Source organism: Corythoichthys intestinalis, chromosome 4, assembly GCF_030265065.1.
Source record: "Corythoichthys intestinalis isolate RoL2023-P3 chromosome 4, ASM3026506v1, whole genome shotgun sequence".
NCBI classification, from domain to species: Eukaryota; Metazoa; Chordata; class Actinopteri; order Syngnathiformes; family Syngnathidae; genus Corythoichthys; species Corythoichthys intestinalis.
In genome coordinates this window covers 9,241,952-9,263,862 of record NC_080398.1, presented here as the reverse complement: position 1 = coordinate 9,263,862, position 21,911 = coordinate 9,241,952, and the positions used below count along the sequence as shown (strand labels likewise).

The 21,911-nt window shown below is 39.5% G+C and overlaps 1 protein-coding gene across 4 annotated transcripts; it reads right to left on the bottom strand.

Moving 5' to 3' along the window:
* Positions 1 to 169: 169 nt before the first annotated feature.
* snx27b (sorting nexin 27b) lies at positions 170 to 19,971 on the bottom strand. 4 transcript variants are annotated; one of them, XM_057833117.1, is made up of 14 exons: positions 19,527 to 19,971; positions 13,407 to 13,638; positions 13,078 to 13,270; positions 11,249 to 11,313; positions 11,070 to 11,174; positions 10,891 to 10,969; positions 10,265 to 10,428; positions 10,041 to 10,130; positions 9,283 to 9,432; positions 7,690 to 7,818; positions 7,548 to 7,607; positions 6,696 to 6,744; positions 3,292 to 3,393; positions 219 to 307 (listed from the first exon to the last, which is right to left on the bottom strand). In XM_057833117.1, the coding sequence occupies exons 1-13, from the start codon at positions 19,862 to 19,864 to the stop codon at positions 3,326 to 3,328; spliced, it is 1,722 nt and encodes a 573-aa protein (XP_057689100.1). In that variant the 5' UTR covers positions 19,865 to 19,971; the 3' UTR covers positions 219 to 307; positions 3,292 to 3,325. The 4 variants fall into 4 exon arrangements, with proteins under 4 accessions (XP_057689103.1, XP_057689099.1, XP_057689101.1 ...); XM_057833120.1 differs by having other exon boundaries at positions 170 to 3,395; positions 6,684 to 6,744; XM_057833116.1 differs by having other exon boundaries at positions 170 to 3,393.
* Between the last annotated feature and the right edge of the window lie 1,940 nt (positions 19,972 to 21,911).

Below are 21,911 nucleotides of genomic sequence, written 5' to 3'. Positions count from 1 at the left end.
TAACTGTGCTTCTAGTAAAAAAAAAATAAAAAAAAAAAAATAATAATAAATAAATAAATAAACTGGAACCCTGCCTAAGAGGATCAGTCCTGTGTGAGGGCCTCTTCAAAAATAACCTCAACACCCGCAAAAAAGTAGACTGTAACCAGCACTTCATTAAAATGGTTTATTTACAAGGATACTTTACAATTTAATATCGTAAATGAACAATATGCAGGCTGTATTATTCATTAGATGGTAGGGGTTTATTATACCATCATTAATAAAGGCAACAAATCCATCACATCAGACATTCTGCTGAACAGGCCTGTAAAAAAATAAATAAAACATAAAAAACGGAACTGCAAACTATCTCTCAATTCTAGGCTTGACTCAATTCGACCTCTTCAACATGGTTGAAACTCTTTAATCAACTGGAGACTTTTAAAGGAAAAAAACATAAAATCCTGTGAGATACATTATTATATTTTTACCCTGTAATGAATAATTCATCGTGATTTTGTGAGCTAATTTGTTCCGGCATTAAACAAGTGGCATGATGACATATCAACCAATTGACGCTACGGGTAATGTTTTAATGAACATTTTCACTTAAAAAAAGTCCATGCACATTCAAAGCTGTTATAGAAAAATGCTGGACCAATGACACTATTCAAGTAAAGTTTAATACACTAGTACATGTAGCTTTAATACTAACTGTAAATGAATACTATGGTCAGACCAAGCATTATTTTGTTTATAAAGGCAGACCAAAATTTTTAAACAGCTTTATTATGCACTTCATGATGTCTATTCAATATGTGCACGTCTTAACATCGCAAAAGAAAACAATGATTTTCATATTAACAACTGGTAACTTTCCCTTCAAACGATTTTAAATATAAATAATAAATATATACAGTAGACTCGTGTTTCATGGATGTCACGTTGCATATTGTTTTTACGTTAAAGAAGAAAGCTGCAATTACATTGTTTTACAAATTCCTCATTCGCCAGACCTTATCCCCATTTGTATTAAATCACTTTTAAAACAATAACAGGATAATAAATTAGACAGCTCATCATCTGCATCTACTATTGGTCAGCCCTTATGAAATGTGCATCTTTACATTTAGCATGAATGTAAAGTTTTCCTACACAGCTAAAAAGCATCTGCAGTGATGAATTGCCATAAGTATGAATTAAGGCTGCCTACTGTACTCTAAACTGTAAGGACAATGAAATGACTGCCAATGGAAGAACGGGCGGGCAGGAGAGAAGAGTCCCTGCTGTTTGGTGTGACGTGTAAACACGGATTTTTTCACTCATGCTAATGCACTATAAACACTGAAATTTGTAGGCTTGTTTGTAATATTGTACTAGGGTTTAGTGCACTGTTGAATACACAGTGGGTTATTATCAAGTCAGTGACCAGTTTTAAGTAAACTGTAGTGCAAAATGAATCCTACTGTTGACAATAAATCTAAAATACCATGTTAAAATCCTGGAATATAGAGTATATAAATATATTTCATTCAACAAGGGGATTACAGTATTACCTAATTAAAACACTAGAGCGGTCTGAATCGCTACAATCTGACACATTTGAAAAATTTACTGATAGTCTCATAGGAAAATACGAGTGCATTCTCCCTTTAGAGCAAAAGGTGCATCAACATTTCTTTGCTCTACAGCTTACTTACTTGCAACCAGCTTAGTGGCCTGCCTTGTTGCACCTTACTACACTGCCTCTATAGGTTTTACATTTTCCCACTTTCAGAAAATTTGTTAAGAGACAGCCATGTTTTCAAGATGAAAAATGTGCTATTTTATCAGGGTTCACCTTCAATTTTCTATGTAGATGACATCTGGAAAGAATCGTTATTAAAGTATCACACAATACGCGTGCAGATGAGTTGCTTGCACAGCAGTGCCTTGATTTATACAGTAGGAGACGCAAACTTTTTTTTTTTTTTTGATACTCGCGGTCACTTTCATAATTTTTTTTGCTTTGACTTACCTGTGAACAAAAAACGAATCTGATATGTCAATATTGTTATTATATTACCAAGGTACATACACCACAAGCACAATCTTGTGCTGGAGGTGATGTGATCCATTTTAATGAGGAAAGTAAAAAATAAAATGTTTAAAAATAAAATATTGTTAAATAACAATGTTTTGAGTAACAAGTATGATGATGGACCAAATCGAGGGCCATGTTTTACTTTTCACTTTTTTTTATCTATTGTGCTTTTCCTGTCCAGGCTTTAGACAGAGTCCCTGTGTGTTACCAAAGGAATACACAGCTTTCATGACTTAATCACATAGGAGAATATGTCCCTAAATATATGAGTCAACACACCGAGTACATGTAGATAGAGAAGAGAGGTCTCTGAACTATTCCACATAGGGCCGCAGTGGGTGCAGGATTTCATTCCAACAAAACAAGACGACACTTTTAACCAATCTGGTGTCTTACAGAGGCTATCAGTTGATTGCAGTCAGGTGCTGCTTAATTTAGCAGAAACCTCATTGGTTAAACAGTCTGTCAGCAAAAACCAGGACCCACAGTGACCCTTGAGCACTGGTGTGGAGACCCCTGAAATAGAACAACTTTTGCAAACAACACTTTTTCTTCAATGTGCTTTAAATTGATCAATTACATAAAAAAATAAAACAAAAAAATCTGAAAGCTTGTTTTGAAAAAGAATCCTGCCATTTTGCTGCCACTGCACTAAGAAGAGCAGGGAAATATTTGTAGTGTTGGAGCCATAAAGCAGACGTAATGGCATATTCTGAGATTTCGCGATGCAGTGCGACTGTGTAAAAATGAATTTTTTTCAACATCCCACTTAGTTTGCAGAACTTTGTAAAGGCAAAAGCAGCTTGTTGCCTTGTCTTCTGTAAGGCATCTGAAGCTGAGGTTTACGGGGTCTGCGTCCTTCTCAGGACCTCATATGAGAACAGTTGATACGTGCTTTTGCAATCCATTGTTACCACATACCAGAACTGACTGATGATCTTTCTGTGCTCCAAATTTCCAACCGTTTCCTTTTAAAAATGACAAAATACCTTTACTGTTCATCTCAGTCTATTAGGGCTTACTTACTTCACTTTGTCCACATTTCAGTAATGTTGTTCTTGATGCTCTTAAAGCATATGGAGCATTATGTCCTTTATTCATGGATTCTCTACAATTTTGTTTCTTTGCAGATGTTTGCTGGTTCATATGTTTGGGGATTGAGTGTCTGATAGGTGGAATGCCACCATGTCTTTAACAACCGAGCATCTCTGTATTTAGAAAAGTACCGGGCTGAGCTGAGTGATGGATTCCGATGCATAGTCAAGAGGTAACGATCTCCCTCGCTGGGTGCGTCCATCCATTCGATGCCTCAACAGCTGGAAAATATTCTGCAACAGCGAGCAAGACAAGCAAGTTGTATGAAATTGACCCCGTGAAGAAAAAAAAACTATTTATTAAGTCCAAGATTTTAAGTAAACAGAACTCAAATTCCTAAATTCTCTGAAGAAGCTTGTTATTTTGAGTATTTGAGTCCGGTAATTTTCGGACTATAGGGGCGCGTTCACATTAGACCAAGAGGACCAGGGTCCGGTTGGAGAGCTACCTCGCAACAACACTTGCAAATGACTTGTTGATAAGGTTCAGGATTCACACTGCGCCAACTGAACTTTCAGAGTAGCATCACGTGGACGAAAGGCAGACTCATGGATTGGACAAATAGAATAGGAAATACCTCCCTCCTGTGAAGGGAGGGAGTGTGAAGCTGCACGTAATGTAATATAGCAAAGCAAGTCGCCGCTCGGCCAGCAGCGGGTTTACTCCTTTCCGACTCGATGCCTAGCGAAGTGGAGTATTTAAAAAATGCATAGGGGATAATTAAACCATGGAAGGGAACCGTGTGGTACCCCAAGTCACAGAGGCGCGCAATCACGCTACTTTCTTGACTTTTTGGACTGTCAAATTGTCGCCACTTCCAAGAGACTCACGAAACAGCCGTCAAGAGAAACTCCGCCTTTGATGTGAAAATACGGTTATACTCAGGGGTGCACATATTTTTTTTGCCCAGGTTCTCAGAGGAGGACCTGGAGATGTGACTTGGTCCTCATTGAGCTTGAGAGCCGACCCGCCTGATGCGATAAAATTATGACAAGCTTTAGTTAGAGCCAAATACCTTTTATTAATTATATTAACAATTAATGCCTGATTAACATCAACTGGCACAACAAATTTGCCATTACTTTGAAGTGAAATGTAAAGGAATAAACATAAAAGCAGTACTAATTGAAAATAAAGGGCATTATGCGGCTCCCACATTAACTCCAAGCCTTTGTAAAAGTGGGATGTCCTCCTCCTCATAAGAGCTCATTGAACGTGCATGTTTAGCTTTGTGAAATGCGAGCAAAAACACGTTTGTCAGTGCATGGCGCTGCTCTTCATTAACTTTATTCCGCCACTTGACCATAGGGCGAGTGAGGTGCTGCCTGACATCGATAGTTTGCTTAATTGTCACATGCTGTTTTTTTCGTGCATTTCAAAGTTTGGATGGCTGAAATTCTTGGACCCAACATAAAATGCGCTGCCGTTATCAGCGATTCTCACGGCAAATTTTGTACCACCTATCCGTGCGAGCATCATTTGCTTCTAGCTATGGTACCTCCTACAGCCACTTTTCAGCAAAAGTCCTTTTTTCGGTAGCTCCTGTGACGTCTCTGTCGTCTGTCTGTCCTTTGACGGGGGTGGGGGAACACGGAAATAATTACTCAGTGGGGCCTGCCTCCGACATTTTGAGAAGTCATTATCTCGTGTCCGCCGCAAATACAGTGGTCAGCCATCGGTACGCAAAAGCGTATGGAAGCCGTTGAGAGCCAGCACGTTTGTATACGTCCAGTACGCATGCGCGCATGCGGACCACTTATGTGCACCCCTGGTTATACTACTGAAATGTAAAAATAAAATTCATGACGTCTGATTTTATAAGAAGTATTGATTCATTTACATTGATGCTTGTGATGTGTTGGTGATGGTGTTAGTTTATTAATTTGTTAATAATTTATGGGTCACTTATGTTCCTCTCACTGAATACATTTATACAGTCTTAAATGGGAAATTGTGTAGTTTTGACATGCTCTATATATTAGTGCTATGCTTGTTAAAGACAGTTTATGTGGTGTTTATGCTACCAGGACTATACTATTTTGTAAATGGGAGGATTATTGGTTAATATGAATCTAACCATTGTTTGGAGAACTGAAACTGCATATTTAACATTGTTTAGATTATTACCTACTGCCACGACTACCACTACTGCTACAATGGCTGATCCCGCCTGTCATTTTTAACTGCAAAGAGCAAAAATAAAAAAGGAAAAGAGAAAAAGTGGAAAAGTGTGCTGAGTAATTCCCCATACACCGTGGTCAACCCCTTTCAGTGGGGAAAACGGAACAGTGTATCAAATGCAACTACTTAGAGCAGCACAACAACATTTGGCCATGGCTAATCGTTTGTCATCTTGCCATTGTTCATTTTGAATAGCGTGCGCACTGTACTTCCGCTTCCAAGGATGCCCTGCTTGTACCATCACAGCCTGGAGCACATAGAGTAGCAATAGCACACCCTCCTCCAGTTGCATTCACAAGCGAAACAGGACCAGGAAGACCAGGATTTTTGAGCGGACCATAGGTTGTATGTTTGGTCTGAACTCGAGTTCGGATGCGTGTTCACATTTGCAAAACAATGCGAACTATCTGAGATAAAGAACTCTAGTCCGTTTAAAACGGACCAACCACTGCTAGTGTGAAAGCGCCAGAAGGCACACCTGACTATAAGCCGTCATCCACCAATTTGACAAGAAAACAGCATTTGCTCATAGATAAGCCGCACCGGACTATATGCCGCAGCTGTCCTCACTGTATTATGAGATGTTTACACCATAAGATATTAACCAGTAATGATTGCTTTGACATCATGAGACTGTAATGAGACAGTCATAATTATGACATGACACTGTCATGAGCATTAATGAATGCTTATGACATAGGTCATTTAGTTTCATCCAGCAAATTATCTCACTTTTGAATGGATATAAAATATCTGAGCTGGACATAAATGAAGTTAGTGACAAGATTTGCTGGATGACACTTAATGACATCTGTCATAAGCATTCATTAATGCCCATGACAGTGTCATGTCATAATTATGACGGTCTTATGACAGTCTTATGACGCCGCTGTCAAATAAAGTGTTACCTATCAATCCAAATCAACAAATAAGCCGCAACAAATAAGCTGATGAGGCAGCGGCTTATAGTCCAAAAATTACGTAGTTGTAAGAATGACTTAAATTATCAAGTGAGTGAGCAATATTTACATCTCTGAGTAAACTGAACTTGAAATGTTATGTGAACTTGAAGTTTTAAGTTGTGGCCACTGTCGATGGCTTCGAAAGAGCACACTGGCAATCAATTGCCCAGCCAAGCTCTTAGCTTGGTTGTCTAAGTGTTGTGCTGCCACTGTTGTGACCAAGGATCAAATACCAGGAATATCTTTTTACGCATGCACTTAAACTTAAATCTAGTTTACTTAAAACTTTCAGTTTAGAATACTTTACGGAAGTCCACTCTACTTTTGAGTTTGAGGCTATACCATTTTTTTTTTTGTCAGAGGCAAGCATATTTTTTCCTTGCTACACATACCATCGTTGGAGCAGTTCTTGTTGTCTTTGTCTGTTGCTTCCTCTGCCACCTGTTGATATTAAGAAGACCAGTTTTACTTTTAATAGTGCTCTTTTTTCCCTCTGCTTGGAGCCCACATGGCTAGGTGAAGCTTGACACTTTACCATTGGCAAAAGCATGTACATTTATTGCTATTGGGCGTAATTCTCGCAACTATTCACAACCTTTAAGGAAAAATGGCATTTTGCTTAAGTTCAAAAACAACACATCATTCAAGTTGGTAAATTTTTAACACATATAATTGGGCATCAATACAACAAATATAAAAAAAAAAGGATTGGCTTGGTCCATTTCTCAACACCAAATGCAGAGGTTACTGTAGTTATGCGAGGTGTCATGCAAACGTCTTATGGTCTTGCATATTTGTCATCACTGCATCAAGGTTTGAAGAATTATGCTTAAATCACTAATTATAATTTTTCATACCCTTGCCCAATCTATCAATTAGTTTGCCCGCGATGTTTTTTCTTTCTTTTTTTTTTCCTTGCCCTGGGAAATCAGGAATTCACATCAAGCCCTGTATATCACTGTAATTTATTTGTTCATACACAGCTAAAAATAACAGAAAATAAAAACATGCTAAGTCAAATCCCTCACACACTGTCACTTGGCCTTAGCTCGGTATGCTGTCCAGTCTCAAATTTGTTGCAGCTCTTCATTGTCTTGCTCCTCTTAGCCTTTATTCTTGATTATAGGTTTTTAGCAGCACTTACTACCTTCTGTTGTTGTCATTTCTCAAGAGTCCATTTTAAAGTGGGAAACTTAGCCAATTGTCTAGTGGGAAAATAGCCATAGGGAAAAGTAGGTCCTCACCTCCTTTCTCCACTTTAGCTCGCAGAACACTCTCTCAAAGCATTCGTGCATGTAGTTAAACTGGAATGACAAATACAAGTTCAGTTCTAGTAGAATGCAATGCTTCACTCAAATAGTTCCGGAGACATAAAAAAGAGCTCACATAAGGTGTGAATATCTTGACCCAGCGAGGTTTCTTCTCCCCTCGCGCATACTCGAAGCAAAAGGCCATTCCCTCTTCATCGGTGTCCCACCTCTGCATCTCCCCCCACTCAAAGGCAATCACTTGGTTCTGTAAGCAAATTGGATTCCATTACTATATAGGCTTTGTCAGCAGTTGCATTTTTTTATCTTTTCCAAAAGGAATATTAAATAAACAGTTGACATAAGGTTGTGCAGGTGTCCACGCCTTCATAAAAGGGTTGTGGCTGGGTTTAGAATAAACCAATCATATTAAATTGTGTCTTAACTCCAAATTTGAAGGTTGTAGCAAGTTGTAGTTTTGTTTTGTTGCCATCGGAAGCCTGATGATTTTGTGCCAAAACAGTGATAAGTAGGCATGTACCGATAACCGGTTTTAAGGTACTGTATACCGTGGTATGAAAATGTCATGGTTTCAAAACAGTAAGAAATCCCTCGCTTTCAGCTGCAGGGCTCAACCTGGTTGTTGCTCAGTCTCAGTCAGTCAGCTGTGTTACACGATGGCTGTAAGGTGTGAAACTCCTGAACTTTTTCCCCCTATCGTAGAAAATGAAATCACTGGTATGGGACTACTTCAGTTACATAAAAGTTGCAGACGGCCGTGGCTTAGAGGAGGAGGGCCAACCGACATGTAAAATATATTTGCGGAGGGTGGCTGCTGAGGAGGCAATACCTCCAAAATGATTTCGCATTTATACAAAATTAAAGGTTAGCAAACACTATCATGAACGTTTCCCACCAGCTACAAGAGTTGACTCCAGTGTGTTAAGTGTGTCTAGCTGGGGAAAAACGTGTTTTTTTTCTCTCTGGCAACTGTCTGTGTTGAGAAAGAGAGTGTGTGTATAATGTAAACATGATACGAGTCATACACAGATGCTTTTTATGGAAAACAATTCAAATATTTTTGTTCTATTGTTAAGCTGTGTCTGTGAATTTATGCCCACCTGAAAAAAAAGTTTTTTGTTTTTTTTAACATTTTACAGCTGTAATTGCAATACTGTGATACCGTGAAACTGATATTTTTGCTTAAGGTTATCATACCGTCAAAATCTCACACTGGCACATGCCTAGTGATAAGTATTAGAAACTGGTTATAATTTTCTCCACTTTGTCAGATTCAATCTTGAATTTTACAAGTCTTAATTTGATCTGACTGAACTGATCCGACAAAAAAATAATTGTTATACTACAGAAGTATCCTGCTGCGTTGAATAACTACCAATTGCGCCATGGCCACACGCAAATTATATGTGTACCTGTAAAACATATATTTTTGTATTGACATCAAGTCACTGTTAGTAATAGATGTTAAAAAAAGGAAAGTTTTGCCCTCAATGTTAATTGGTAACCACATTTTGTTTATTATTGAGGGGTACATTGTTTATTTCTTAAATAGGACAAAGCACACACAATTAAGTAGGGGCAATGTGTAGCAGAGGTCATTATTTTCCATATTGGATCTCATTAGATTACACAGGTATGCCTCATGACATGCCTGGAGACTAAAACGTACAAATATATTTTAGTGAATGCGCCAAAATATAGTCACTCTCACCTCAAGTGTCCCCTCCTCTGTGCAGGCATGCAGCTTGAAGTGCTGAATGCTAATGGCTGCGATGACATGGCCTTTACGCCTGGAGTCGCACGAGCAGTGAGGGAACAAGATTTCATTGTAGCCCGCGCAGCCCCTCAACAAGGCAAGATACTGCGTGGAGAAAATGGAGTATAGTGTACGGTAAAACAGCTTGAAAAACATGAGAAAACATTTATATTTTCTGATCATCTTACAAACACTGATTTCACTTTATTACGCACTGATTGCTTGTGTCTTATTAATTTTTTTCTTCTTTTATAGTCTTTTTTTCCTATGTCTTATTGTGTCCTGCATTTTTTTTATTTGTGTGTGTGTGTGTGTGTGCTATGAACCCCCTGTGTGATTCATGAATAAAGATAATGAAAAAGTAGGAACAAAGCACCAATAAGCCTTTTCCACAGGTTTGATCCCCCTCAAGATTAAAAGAAAATAAAGAAACAAAATCATACTGAAAAATATTCCAAATACAGTACATTGAAAATTAAATCTGCTAATAGGTGAATCCGTGGGTCCAGAGACACAAATGTGCAGGGTCACCTGTAATTCAAATCCCTTAGAAATTTTATGTTTTTTAACATTCGATGTACCCAGGTTTTTACTCAGTCCTGTAACTCCTGTTAGTCTAACACACCCTTTTGCAGTTTAATCTGAATTATTTTGGGTAAAAAATCCTATAAAACTGTTTACTGGGGTGTGTCTAGAACGTGTGAGACACAGACCATGGACATGTTCTTTTGCTCTGCCATCTTCTGCAGCTGGTAGGACTTCTGCTCTACTTTGATGAAACCCCTCTTCACATCTTCCAAGGCCTGAAAAAAATAATTTTTAAAAATTTGGATGCATATTGAAAAAAAGGGAAAAAAAGAGCACGAGCGAGACAGACAGAGAGAGAGAGACAGAGAGCGCAACAATTACAGCACACGCACAACCACACAACACACACCTGGTGGAAGAAGTAGCAGACAGCAAGTTGGTTATCATTGAGCAATGTCTCCTCTTCTGTAGTGAAGAGCCACTTGCGCATTGTCAGGCAGGTTCCCGGGATAGCTGATGTGTAGTTTTGAACATAGAGTTTGTGGGGAAACTCGTTGGGGGCAAGCTTACGTACTGAACAAAAGAATGGAGAGCAGTTGGGGAAAGCCATGAAATCCAACATATAGTGAAACATCTTGTGTCAGATAAAATATTTTCCAAAAAAAATAAGATACTTCAGTCAAACAAAAGTAGGATTTTAAACTATTATCATGTGTAATATCTGTAAGGGTGGAAAACCGCAAGTGCTCATGGGACATATTGGATGTTTTTCACCATGGAAGGTTGCACCTCCCTCACCAAATTAACAGCACTTGGTCTACAACACGTCCTTACTTGGCAACAACTTGTCATTCTAATGTAAATATCTGCTGGACACAAAAACATAGCCAAAGATATTAACCCTTCACTCTGCTTTCTTCTTTTCCAATTGATTTGATGACACTGATTTATACTTGATATATACTAGGTGAAAATATGAGTCACACATACCATAAAAGAGTCGAACTTTGATACTGAATTACAATCTGTACTCACAGAAAGTATGGTTGATGACTTCAAACAGGGCAAAATAGCTGGCTGTTATGCTGTCCATCCCTAGTTTCATGACCACAGCCTGTAAATAGAGGACAATGGTCAAGCATCTGGGACTAAGGAATGAATGTGGCTTTGAAGGGGAAATGGCGTGACGGATATATTGTATATATTTTTTGTACCTGGTAGACCTGATCAGTGGTGGAATTTTTGCGAACCCGGACAGTGAGTGTGGTCTTATCAGGAACAGCTATTTTCAAGTCAACATCCCACACACCATTGTAGTTCTAGATCACAAGGGGCAAAAGATGTAATGCAACTAAAGATGCGCACACATTCATAGCGGGCAGAATTTCCTTACTTCATCTGACTCAGACAGGAACTCCTGCATAATATCACTTTCGCCAATGACCCTCACAGAGCAAACTGCAGATAAAACACATGACAAGGTGAAAAAAAGACGATTTTCTCCCTCTGTTAAACTTCTGACGTCAGTGGTCCACAATAGGTGAAGTCTGATCCAGATGCAGTCCAGTTTTGGCATTATGCCAAATGCTTCACTGTGCAACACAATAGCCAATGTGTAGCATGTACATGAGGTATAGAAAGGCCTTCACATGATAGGACTCAGCCAATCAATTGTTTTATTAGCTGAAAAAGTGGATAGGTGGAAAGAAGACCGTGAAGGCAATGGTTCATTTAAAGCAGTCAATGTTTTGCATCAAAACAGCAAAAATAAATAAATAAATAAAAATAAACAAAAACTGTTCACTTGTACTTATAACTTCAGGTTGTTTATTTATAGGTTAACATTGACCCTATCACATGCAAAGCCAAAGGTCACCTGATCTTATTCATCCAAAACTGAGGTCAAAGTTTGAAAAAAATAATGTCCTAAAACTTTGTAATACTTGTGAATTGTGATTCCACATTTGATATATTTTTGAGACATCGCTAGAACTTTTTATCAATATTTGGAAGTCATTTATGATGCCTACTGTATTTAAAAACTATCAGTATGGCCCAGCGATGCCGAGCATACTACTTGTGCTGGGTTGTTGGGGTTAAGGCTTGTTAAATCGACACATAAGAAACCTCGAAATTAGGGCTTCCCATTGATTTTTTAATCAAAAATGTTTGGATTTATCGAGCAGTATGGTCTAGCGTTGCTCGGGTGAAAAATTGCAAATTGGCATTTTCTATGCTTATTTTTCAAGTTTCAAATTAATTTTCCACACTAAATGGAGCCCTAGAAAGAGCAAACCTATCTAAGAACACTGCCAGAAACATAAAGACATATATACTGTAATTTTTGGACTATAAGCCGCTTTTTTCCTTTATTTTGAATCCTGCGGCTTATAGTCCAATGTAGCTTATTTGTTGATTTATTTGGGTTACGGTAATAGGTCACACTTTATTTGACAGCAGCGTCGTAGGACTGTCATAAGACCATCATAATTATGACATGACACTATCATGGGCATTACTGAATGCTTATGACAGATGTCATTAAGTGTCAACCGGCAAATTATGTCACTAACTCCATTTATTTCCAGCTTGGATCTTTTACATCCATTCAAAAGTGAGATAATTTGCCGGATAACACTAAATGACATCTGTTATAAGCATTCATTAATGCTCATGACTGTATTATGTCATAATTATGATAGTCTAATGACAGTCTTATGGCACCACTGTCAAATAAAGTGTTACAACTGCAATTCATGAAACAACTGTAACAGTAACTAAAGAAATAATTAGCATAGAACATGACTTTTGATTGTTATTTACATCTGTAGCACTGCAATGCATATTAGGAGGCATGTTAGACAACAACAGTGTTGACAGCAGGTGTCAGCAGAGGTTGACTGTCTCCCCCAAGAAGCAGTGATAGCCAAATTAAGCTTCTTGATGCAATGAAACTTTGCAGCCATTTGATTCAACGCTTCATGGTGGTCCATTTGGTTTTATGACAGTCATATGATGCCACTGTCAAATAAAGTGTTACCGGTTAACATCTTTTGGAGTAAATATCCCACAATACAGTGAGGACCGCTGCGGCTTATAGTCCAGCGCGACTTATCTATGAACAAATGCCGTTTTCGTGCCAAATTTGGTCGGGGGCGGCTTATAGACAGATGCAATTTATAGTGCAAAAATTACGTTAAGTGTAGCTATCCAAATTCTCACTTCTCTCCAGATATTCTTCCAGTCCTCTGCGTCGCGCATCCAGCTGTTGCTCCGACAGACTAAAAGGCCACTTCCCGGGCAGCTTAGGAAATATGTAGTTGGCAAACTCTCTCTTCAAGTTTTGGTGGAGAATCACAAACTCCCGGTATCGTTTGGAGCACAGCTGCCTTCCTGCCATATGGACATTATATACCTGTAGAAACAAAGTAAGAAGTATTCAATATGGGAGGTCTGAAATAAGGATAACTATAAAGCACATTTCCGCAAAAATGTTTAATTACCATTGGCGAAACCCTCCAGCACCCACCATGCTTCTCTGAATGACTCACCACAAACTTTTCCTGGTGAAGCTCTGTGTGTTTGTAGCTAGGCACAGAGATGGGGACGGCCTGCTTGTCAGAGTAATCGTAACAGGACTGGGCAGAGCCATCGTCCCCGACATCCAAACAGTCGGCTTCTTGAGGCGGGACTGAAAGCACAGTCAGTACTAGCTCCCTCTCTCCTGCCCGGATCAGGTCCACCACCTGCTTGTGTGTCGCGCCTTCGACATTCACTCTATTCCTATTTTAAAAAAGAAAGACAACCAGAAAAGTCACGGAGATAAACTTGTTTTTAACAATAATCATGAAAAAATACCATTAAACTCGGATAAATAAAGTATAGTGTGAAGTCAGTGGAGTAGATAGTTATGCAATAGCAGTAGCTACAAATTGGCTTTTAGCTAATTAAAACAATTTCCAGAGGGACCTGATGTTTTTATGGGGTTTGATTTTAAGTGGTGATGGATAACAGCGGTAACACAAGATGCTGGTAGCCGAGGCAGAACCCTTTGCAGTAGTCAGCTTTACCACAGACAGACATCAAATGCTGTCAGTGGAACTTGTGACTGAGAGCTGATATGTTGGCAGCTGTTATTACTACATCACACAGCATGGTACAATGCAACGTTGATAAAGCACATGAAGTCAGGAGCTAGAATGGGAGGCAGCAAGCAGGTGTAGTGACACCACATATGTAGCATATGAGCAGCACTTCTCTCCTGCAGTTTCATGATTCTATAAGCACCTTTGGTCCTGCAGATCCAGCACTGTAATGAAGTCAGTTGTTTTCCTGGTTTTCTAGAACTGAGTTATGTTTGCATTTACTTTGGGTCATCTGTTATGAGTTCATTTTTTGGGACTGCAGGTATAAAAAGCACATTTTAGTCCAAGAAGTTCTTTGTCAATGAAATAAAGTTTTACTCAAGTATGATGTTTAATGTTCAGAAGTTCAGTAACTCTTTTCAAGGTAAATCCACTAAACAAATGCTTTTCTTTAGGGAAATGGTGCATGGTTTATGGCAAATTGCAGCTTGGTGGGCACGAACGCGTTACAACGAGTTCTTATTCATTTACAGTGGGGCAAATAAGTATTTAGTCAACCACTAATTGTGCAAGTTCTCCCACTTGAAAATATTAGAGAGGCCTGTAATTGGCAACATGGTTAAACCTTAACCCTGAGAGACAGGATGTGGAAAAAAACAGAAAATCACATTGTTTGATTTTTAAATAATTTATTTGCAAATCATGGTGGAAAATAAGTATTTGGTCAATATCAAAGCTTCATCTCAATACTTTATTATGTACCCTTTGCTAGCAATAACGGAGGCCAAACGTTTTCTGTAACTCTTTACAAGCTTTTCACACACTGTTGCTGGTATTTTGGCCCATTCCTCCATGCAGATCTCCTCTAGAGCAGTGATGTTTTGGGGCTGTCATTGGGCAACACGGACTTTCAACTCCCTCCGCAGATTTTCTATAGGGTTGAGACCTGGAGACTGGCTAGGCCACTCCAGGACCTTGAAATGCTTCTTACGAAGCCACTCCTTTGTTGCCCTGGCTGTGTGTTTGGGATCATTGTCATGCTGAAAGACCCAGCCACGTCTCATCGTCAATGCCATTGCTGATGGAAGGAGACTTTCACTTAAAATTTTTCGATTCATGGCCCCATTCATTCTTTCCTTTACACAGATCAGTCATCCTGGTCCTTTTGCAGAAAAACAGCCCCAATACATGAGGTTTCCACCCCCATGCTTCACAATGGGTATGGTGCATTTCAGTATTCTTTTTCCTCCAAACAAGAGAACCTGTGTTTCTACCAAAAAATTCTATTTTGGTTTCATCTGACCATAACACATTCTCCCAGTCCTCTTCTGGATCATCCAAATGCTCTCTAGCGAACCGCAGAAGGGCCTGGACGTGTACTTTCTTCAGCAGGGGGACACGTCTGGCAGTGCAGGATTTGAGTCCCTGACGACGCATTGTGTTACTGATAGTAGCCTTTGTTACTGTGGTCCCAGCTCTCTATAGGTCATTCACTAGGTCCTCCCGTGTGGTTCTGGGATATTGCTCCCCGTTCTTGTTATCATTTTGACGCCACAGAGTTAGGAGGGAATTGAAAGTCCGTGTTGCCCAACGACAGCCCCAAAACATCACAGCTCTAGAGGAGATCTGTATGGAGTAATAGGCCAAAATACCAGCAACAGTGTGTGACAAGCTTGTGAAGAGTTACAGAAAACGTTTGGCCTCTGTTATTGCCAACAAAGGGTACATAACAAAGTATTGAGATGAACTTTTGGTATAGACCAAATACTTATTTTCCTTTTGCAAATAAATTCTTTAAAAATCAAACAATGTGACTTTCTGGGGTTTTTTTCACATTCAGTCTCTCATGGTTGAGGTTTACCCATGTTGACAATTATAGGCTAGTGACGGGATCTGTCGTTCACTTGAGTAAACGAATCCATTCCGGTTCGTTCAGTAAAACGATTCGTTCAAACGAATCGTTCAACGAATCGTTCGCCCCCCTCATCTCCCTCCCCACCCAAATGAATCGTTCGGTTAGTGAACGGGAAGTGACGTTGCCGAACGAATCACCAAAGACCGCTTCGCAGTATAACTGAACGGGAAGTGACATTGCTTGGTCCCTCCCTCTCTTGCACATTGACCACTCGTCGTAGTTTCAGAAATGAGTGACAGGCGATATCATTCTGCTCTCAGAGACAGCCTCGTCTCCCTCCCGCTGCTGCAAAAGCGAGGGAGAACTTCCGCGTCGTCTGTCCTAGTTCTATGGGCTCAAAGTCATGGCTCGTGCTTGCATTTCGAATTAGGACACGGTTAAACATTTTCCTTTTGAGGGGGAAGTCGGGGTTTGGGGTCGGGGGCGCACGGACTTTCTTTAGCATGATCTTGCTCACATATACAATGCTGCTGCTAACAGCCAACGCGGCATGCCTGCTGTCACGAAAATAAAAATAAATCGAAAGTTTAATTTCTAATTATGGAACGGCCAACACATCATATTAACCTCTCGCTCTGTTGTATTTTTGTTTTTTATTATTAAGATGATCGTTTTGAATTTTTGCACTGGTATTAATAAATAAAATAATCCGGTCAGCTCCCCTGTCGTCCCCGCATCTCAGATCGTCAAATGCTGACGAGAAATAATTGTTTGCTTTATGATTTCGCCTTTCTACTCTCATTAGTCTGTTAAGAAAAATGTAGACATATTGCGACATCTCCCGTGTCCGCGCGCTTTGTTTTTGGGGCGCTTGAGTAGCACATGATGGACGGATTGACATAATTTGTCAAACCAACCGACACCCTCTGACACGAAAAAAAAAAAAAAAAAAACACTCGGAAAAATTTGACATGTATATACAGTTTCATTGCAAATCAGTATTATGGTGATCATACTAAATATTATTTTTTTTCTGTGCACATATGAGGTACATATCGCTGCCATGAAGCCTCCATATAGTGACAGTTCTCTGCCCGCTTCACTGCCGTCACGCGACCGCAGCTCAGGTTTTGCTTGCCTCGCAGCTACGCGTGTTTTAAATTACTGTAAATTTGATAGTATATCGTCATAGGCACAGTCCCGAGTCTGTTGAGAAAAGTAGAACACTAAACCATGCTCGCTAGATTTGTGTGGTGTTTTTGTCTTTTTGAGCAGCATTTGATAGGCTCCACGTTAACAAATATGTGACAAAGTCGTTTCCTTTCATTTTATGACTCGTTCACCGCATAGTCATTACTGGAAAGTCAAGTTAGCAGCAAGCTAGGTCAGGAACCGGAGGACCGAATCACTGAACGGGAAGTGACAAAACTCAGTCTTTCCCCCCTGCCTGCACGCTGGCTGCTTATTGGCCACACGTGGAAATGAGTGACATACGCCATGATTCTGTTTCCGCTCCCTCCCCTGCCCGCGATGAGGCTGGCGTCTGATTGGTCGTGTGCGATGTCAGAAGACGCTGCCGCTTGCTCAACGCCCTCCCACGCAGCGAACAAGCGCCACCAACTTCATAGAACGAATCAGTGCAGATGGTGATTAGTTCGGTCTCGTTCACCCAAACAATTCGTTCAAAAAGAACGAATCGTTCGCGACCGATACAACACTATTATAGGCCTCTCTAATATTTTCAAGTGGAAGAACTTGCACAATTAGTGGTTGACTAAATACTTATTTGCCCCACTGTAAATATGCACAGCGTTAAGAAGACTACTGGCACCGATATGTGACTCGTGTGTTTGATGGTGATTGCGTATATGCACTAATTACTGACAGAAATATCACCAAATTTTGAGTTCGCTCTCTGGTGTCCACTTCTTTAGAAAGTAAAAAAATCTCCATCCATGTTATTGCATAGACTCCACCATCAGTTGACAAGACAGCTCCCACAGACATTGCGTCACGCCTTCCCGTAGGGGGCCGACCCAGGCAGAATGTTGAGTTGGCTTCCACTGTGATAAACTCAAACACACGCTGTGGTCTAACGCCAGATTCAGGTGGAAATAGGACAAAGGTTTTACTGCATGCAAGCAGGCAGGAGTGTGTCAAGAGTCATTTGGTCAAGGATTCAAGGTAATTATTATATTAAATAGCACCGTGCATGCACTTTGAAACGTGAAAAAAAATCAATGGATAAAATTAATGTAACTTTGACGTGAAATATTTATGTAAAATGTATGATAACTGCCCGCTTTTTGCTTTTTAAACAAGAATCTAGACTGTTTATATCTATACAAATTCTGCGATTTAAGCATTTATTTATTAGAATTGTCACCTTAAGAAGCTTTTTGTTTTGTGATGGCCACCATGTTGGTTTTAGTATCTCTACACAAGAGTGGAATTCAACCTAAATAAGTTGTGATTGTAAGTAAAAAAAATGCCAATTTTGCTTTTGTTGGGTAAATTAAGATTATTCTGCATGCTTTCCTCAAGTAATAAGTTTCTGATGCGAAAATTGAGTGATTTATTAGATGTTGAAAACCTGCACTAAAAAAAATAAGTTGCTATTTTGGGCAAAAACTTACTTACAAAAACTTATATGATGTGTTAAATATTGCTATTGATCCTGAAAATATAAGGAATTATCTCTGCATTTGATGATTTTTGTGCATCTAGCATAAAATTTGAGAATTTTATAGCCATTTTAAGTTTATTTATTTAAAAAAATAATAATAATAATCGGGATTTTATTAGGGAAGGACTTTGAATTTTTTTACTTCACTGCTCATGGAGACTCATATATGCCTAAGGTAGGTGCCGAGCCCCATGTTCCGTCAACTGATAGTGAAGTCTATGGTTGTGTTAACTATCATAACTAAGGCTTGACAATATGATGGTCTAGGGAAAAAATGTTAGTAAATTAGTGTTAAGGCAAGTTGATTAAGGTCAAGAGCAGAGTCAGGTATTGTCCAGTGTAGTGGTTCCCTGAAATCCAAAATGCAATGTACTCTTGCAAAACAAAACAAAAGTTTGTTTTAGGTCACTTTTAATATCTACACATGAGATTTTACAGTACATGTGTTCTTAAAGCAGTACCATCGTTACCAATATGAACGTTCAATGGGGCGATGATGACTAAACCTTTACACAAGCACCCAGACATAAAGGGGTCACCAAACAGCCAGGTGACTCCAGGTCAACCACTGACACAGCTGCATGCAGCTGCTAGCCAATGAGACGGCATATTTGTCAGACCAAAGCCAATCAGGAATGGACATTACAGTCTTTCTGCAAACCTTGCATGCACACACACACACACGTAGATGATGCTACAGTATATTCTTCACACAACTCTCCATAGCAACAGAGTCCAACATCATTCACCAATCCTCATGCATGCATATTCAGACGCTTGCGATTCACAATTTGGTGATACAGATGTGAGCAAATCGGTGATATGTAGATTAAAAAATGTACAGGGAAGGATGCTGAATATATAAAAGGGTGAGATGGAACTAATGTGACATGAATACCTAATGATGCCTGAACTTGCAGGCACAAACAACCAATTCACCAACTCTGTAAAGGCTTAAGTAACTGGCACGTGCTGTCTGCCGCGTTGATTTGGTAAACAAACAATAAGGGCAGAGGTGACCAAGTGAAAGTACAAATACACTTACACTTCAAGAATCCTGTCCCCTTTCGATATACCGGCTCTGTCGGCTGCACCACCAGGTAGGACCGCGCTGACATGCTGCAGCGGGGCGTATAGTTCCCCGTTAATGCTCCGGAGTTGCCCACCTTCACTAACTTGGCCCCGGACGTTAAAACCATAGCCCGAGTCGGACTTGACTATCCGGATGAGCCGTGGGCCCGACGTCACGGTGCTGTTTGGGATCTGGAAGCCACTGCCGCAGCAGCCGTCTGCGTCCGGCGTAACGTCGACGCTCCCGGTTCCGTTACACGCTGGATGCTGAGGCAGCGATGGACAAAGCGCTTGCCCCTCGACATCCGCCATTTGTTACACCATTCGTGCCATCTTCCCCGGTTCGGAAAAAGTCAAATGAGCGACGGATACTGGTCAGGGTAGGAGCGGCTAATCAGCTGTGTTAGCAAAGCCGCTAAACTGTCTGGGAGAACGGAAAATAACGAAAGGAGTCGATGATTGACGAAACTGCGCCTCGGCGTGTTCAAGGGAAATTCTGCAGGGGTCGCTATTGTTCTGGCTCAGTTTTCCAACGTTGTATGAGCCGAAGACGGCACAAGTTATACGTCTCACGGCCTACTACAAAAACAACAACAAAACGTCAAAAACGTATTGAAATATTTATGTCGTCTCAACTAACGTAATTGGTGCTTTGGGTAATTGGTAATTATGGGTGATACATGGTAATATAACTAGGGTCATCAAGGAGTGGTTCTTTTTCATTTATTTTTTTATTTATTTTATTTTTTTTTTAATTTAAAATAAATAAATAATACAATTAAGCGATAGTTATGACTATGAGGTAGATATCCGTGACGTTTTTTACAGACGCCATTTTTTTCATTAAACTATTTACTGACCTCAGGTAAATTGCCAGACAGAATAAATGTGTGCTTTAAAGTTCTTGCATTTCCATTTTAAGTATTGCAAGTTCTCCAACACAATATTTGAACTGACAGTTTAAAATCCTTTTAGTGCAAAATGGCCCACACTCTGACAGGGGGCAGCAAATATTATAATACATAATATAATACATTATTAAAAGCTATATACTATATAAATACAAGATCACAACAAAACCTGTCTTTTTTCAAAGCAGTTTTAAAAAATTCAGTGGCCTTAGGTAAATAAAGGTGTATAAATATGTACATTACAGTTCTTGCATTTCTATTTTAGGTATTGCAACTTTTTCAACACTATTTGAATTGACAATCTAAAGTCTACATTAGAGCAAACAAGAATATATTATAAAGAAATAATAGAATATATACAATATTACAATGAAACGTGTCTTTGTCAAAGTGGTTAAAAAAAATAATCACTGGCCTTAGTTAAATAGCCAGGCAGAATAAATATGTGCATTTAAGTTCTTGCATTTTCACAAGTTAAAAGCCCGCAGTCCATTGGCAAGAAGGGGAGACCCAGATGGCGTCTGCTGCAGGGGCTTGTTTGAGTCCAACACAAGACAAATGGAACAAACTTCTTTGTCAAATAATCCAAGAAGACAGACGGTGACCAATCGGGATGTGTTGTCAGCATTTCATATGCAGGTTTACCTAGGAACACAACAGGTTACACAACGGTAAAAAAAAAAAAAAAAAACGTATTGAAACCAAAACAGTGGATAAATCGTTCAACTTACAAGAGTAGAGATGACGGGAACACACTCTCATTCCAGCAGAAATATGATAAAAAGAAATGCTTTTCCGACGAACCGTTGCGACCCAAGCCATCCGTCGTGCCTTCGTGATCTGATATTTGGTCCTCCATGAAGGAAAACGGTGAAAAGTGAGTCCAGTTTTCCTTGCCCTTTTTTGTCGTGGGTGGGAGACGCTGTTGCACCCGGTAACACAACAATACACACCCATAATTTCTTTCTAATACACCGAAGGAATTAGCTTAGCACTACCACACTTTACAATCCCCGTTGAGTTTGGCGGACCGGAAGTAAAGCATATTATCAGCATGGAGGCGCGTCCAAACAATGACGTAGTATGTCCCATTCCCTATTCTCTCAATGCAGGACTTATCAAGTGAAGAGGGAAAAAATTACTTGAACACATTATTCTACAACTAGTGTTATTTATTTTACTTCATATGCACGTTTTATATTTCCTTGTATTGCCATTTTCTGTTTACCATTGTGCTGATGCTGTGTTTGGATTGAGAATTTTAGCAAAAATTATATATCTAAAAAAGTAAAACTGTCAAACTTTTTGTTTTGTTAGCAAACATCGGATTTCCTATTCAGTGTTTATCTCCAAAAAATTGTTTGAATGTAATTAGTAAGAAAAGTACTTTTCATGATCAAAAACAACACTAATTATGTACCTAAGAGAGGCAGAGTCAAGAAGACTTC

Excerpts from the sequence above, each read along its gene's own strand:
- snx27b (XM_057833120.1), bottom strand. The coding sequence starts at position 19,864 with ATGGCGGATGTCGAGGGGCAAGCGCTTTGTCCATCGCTGCCTCAGCAT. Across the intron at positions 13,639-19,526 it reads GGGGACAGGATTCTTGAAGT|GAATAGAGTGAATGTCGAAG; the intron begins GTAAGTGTATTT and ends TTTTTAAAATAG. Across the intron at positions 11,314-13,077 it reads GGAAGAATATCTGGAGAGAA|TTTGCTCTGTGAGGGTCATT; the intron begins GTGAGAATTTGG and ends TTTTATCTGCAG.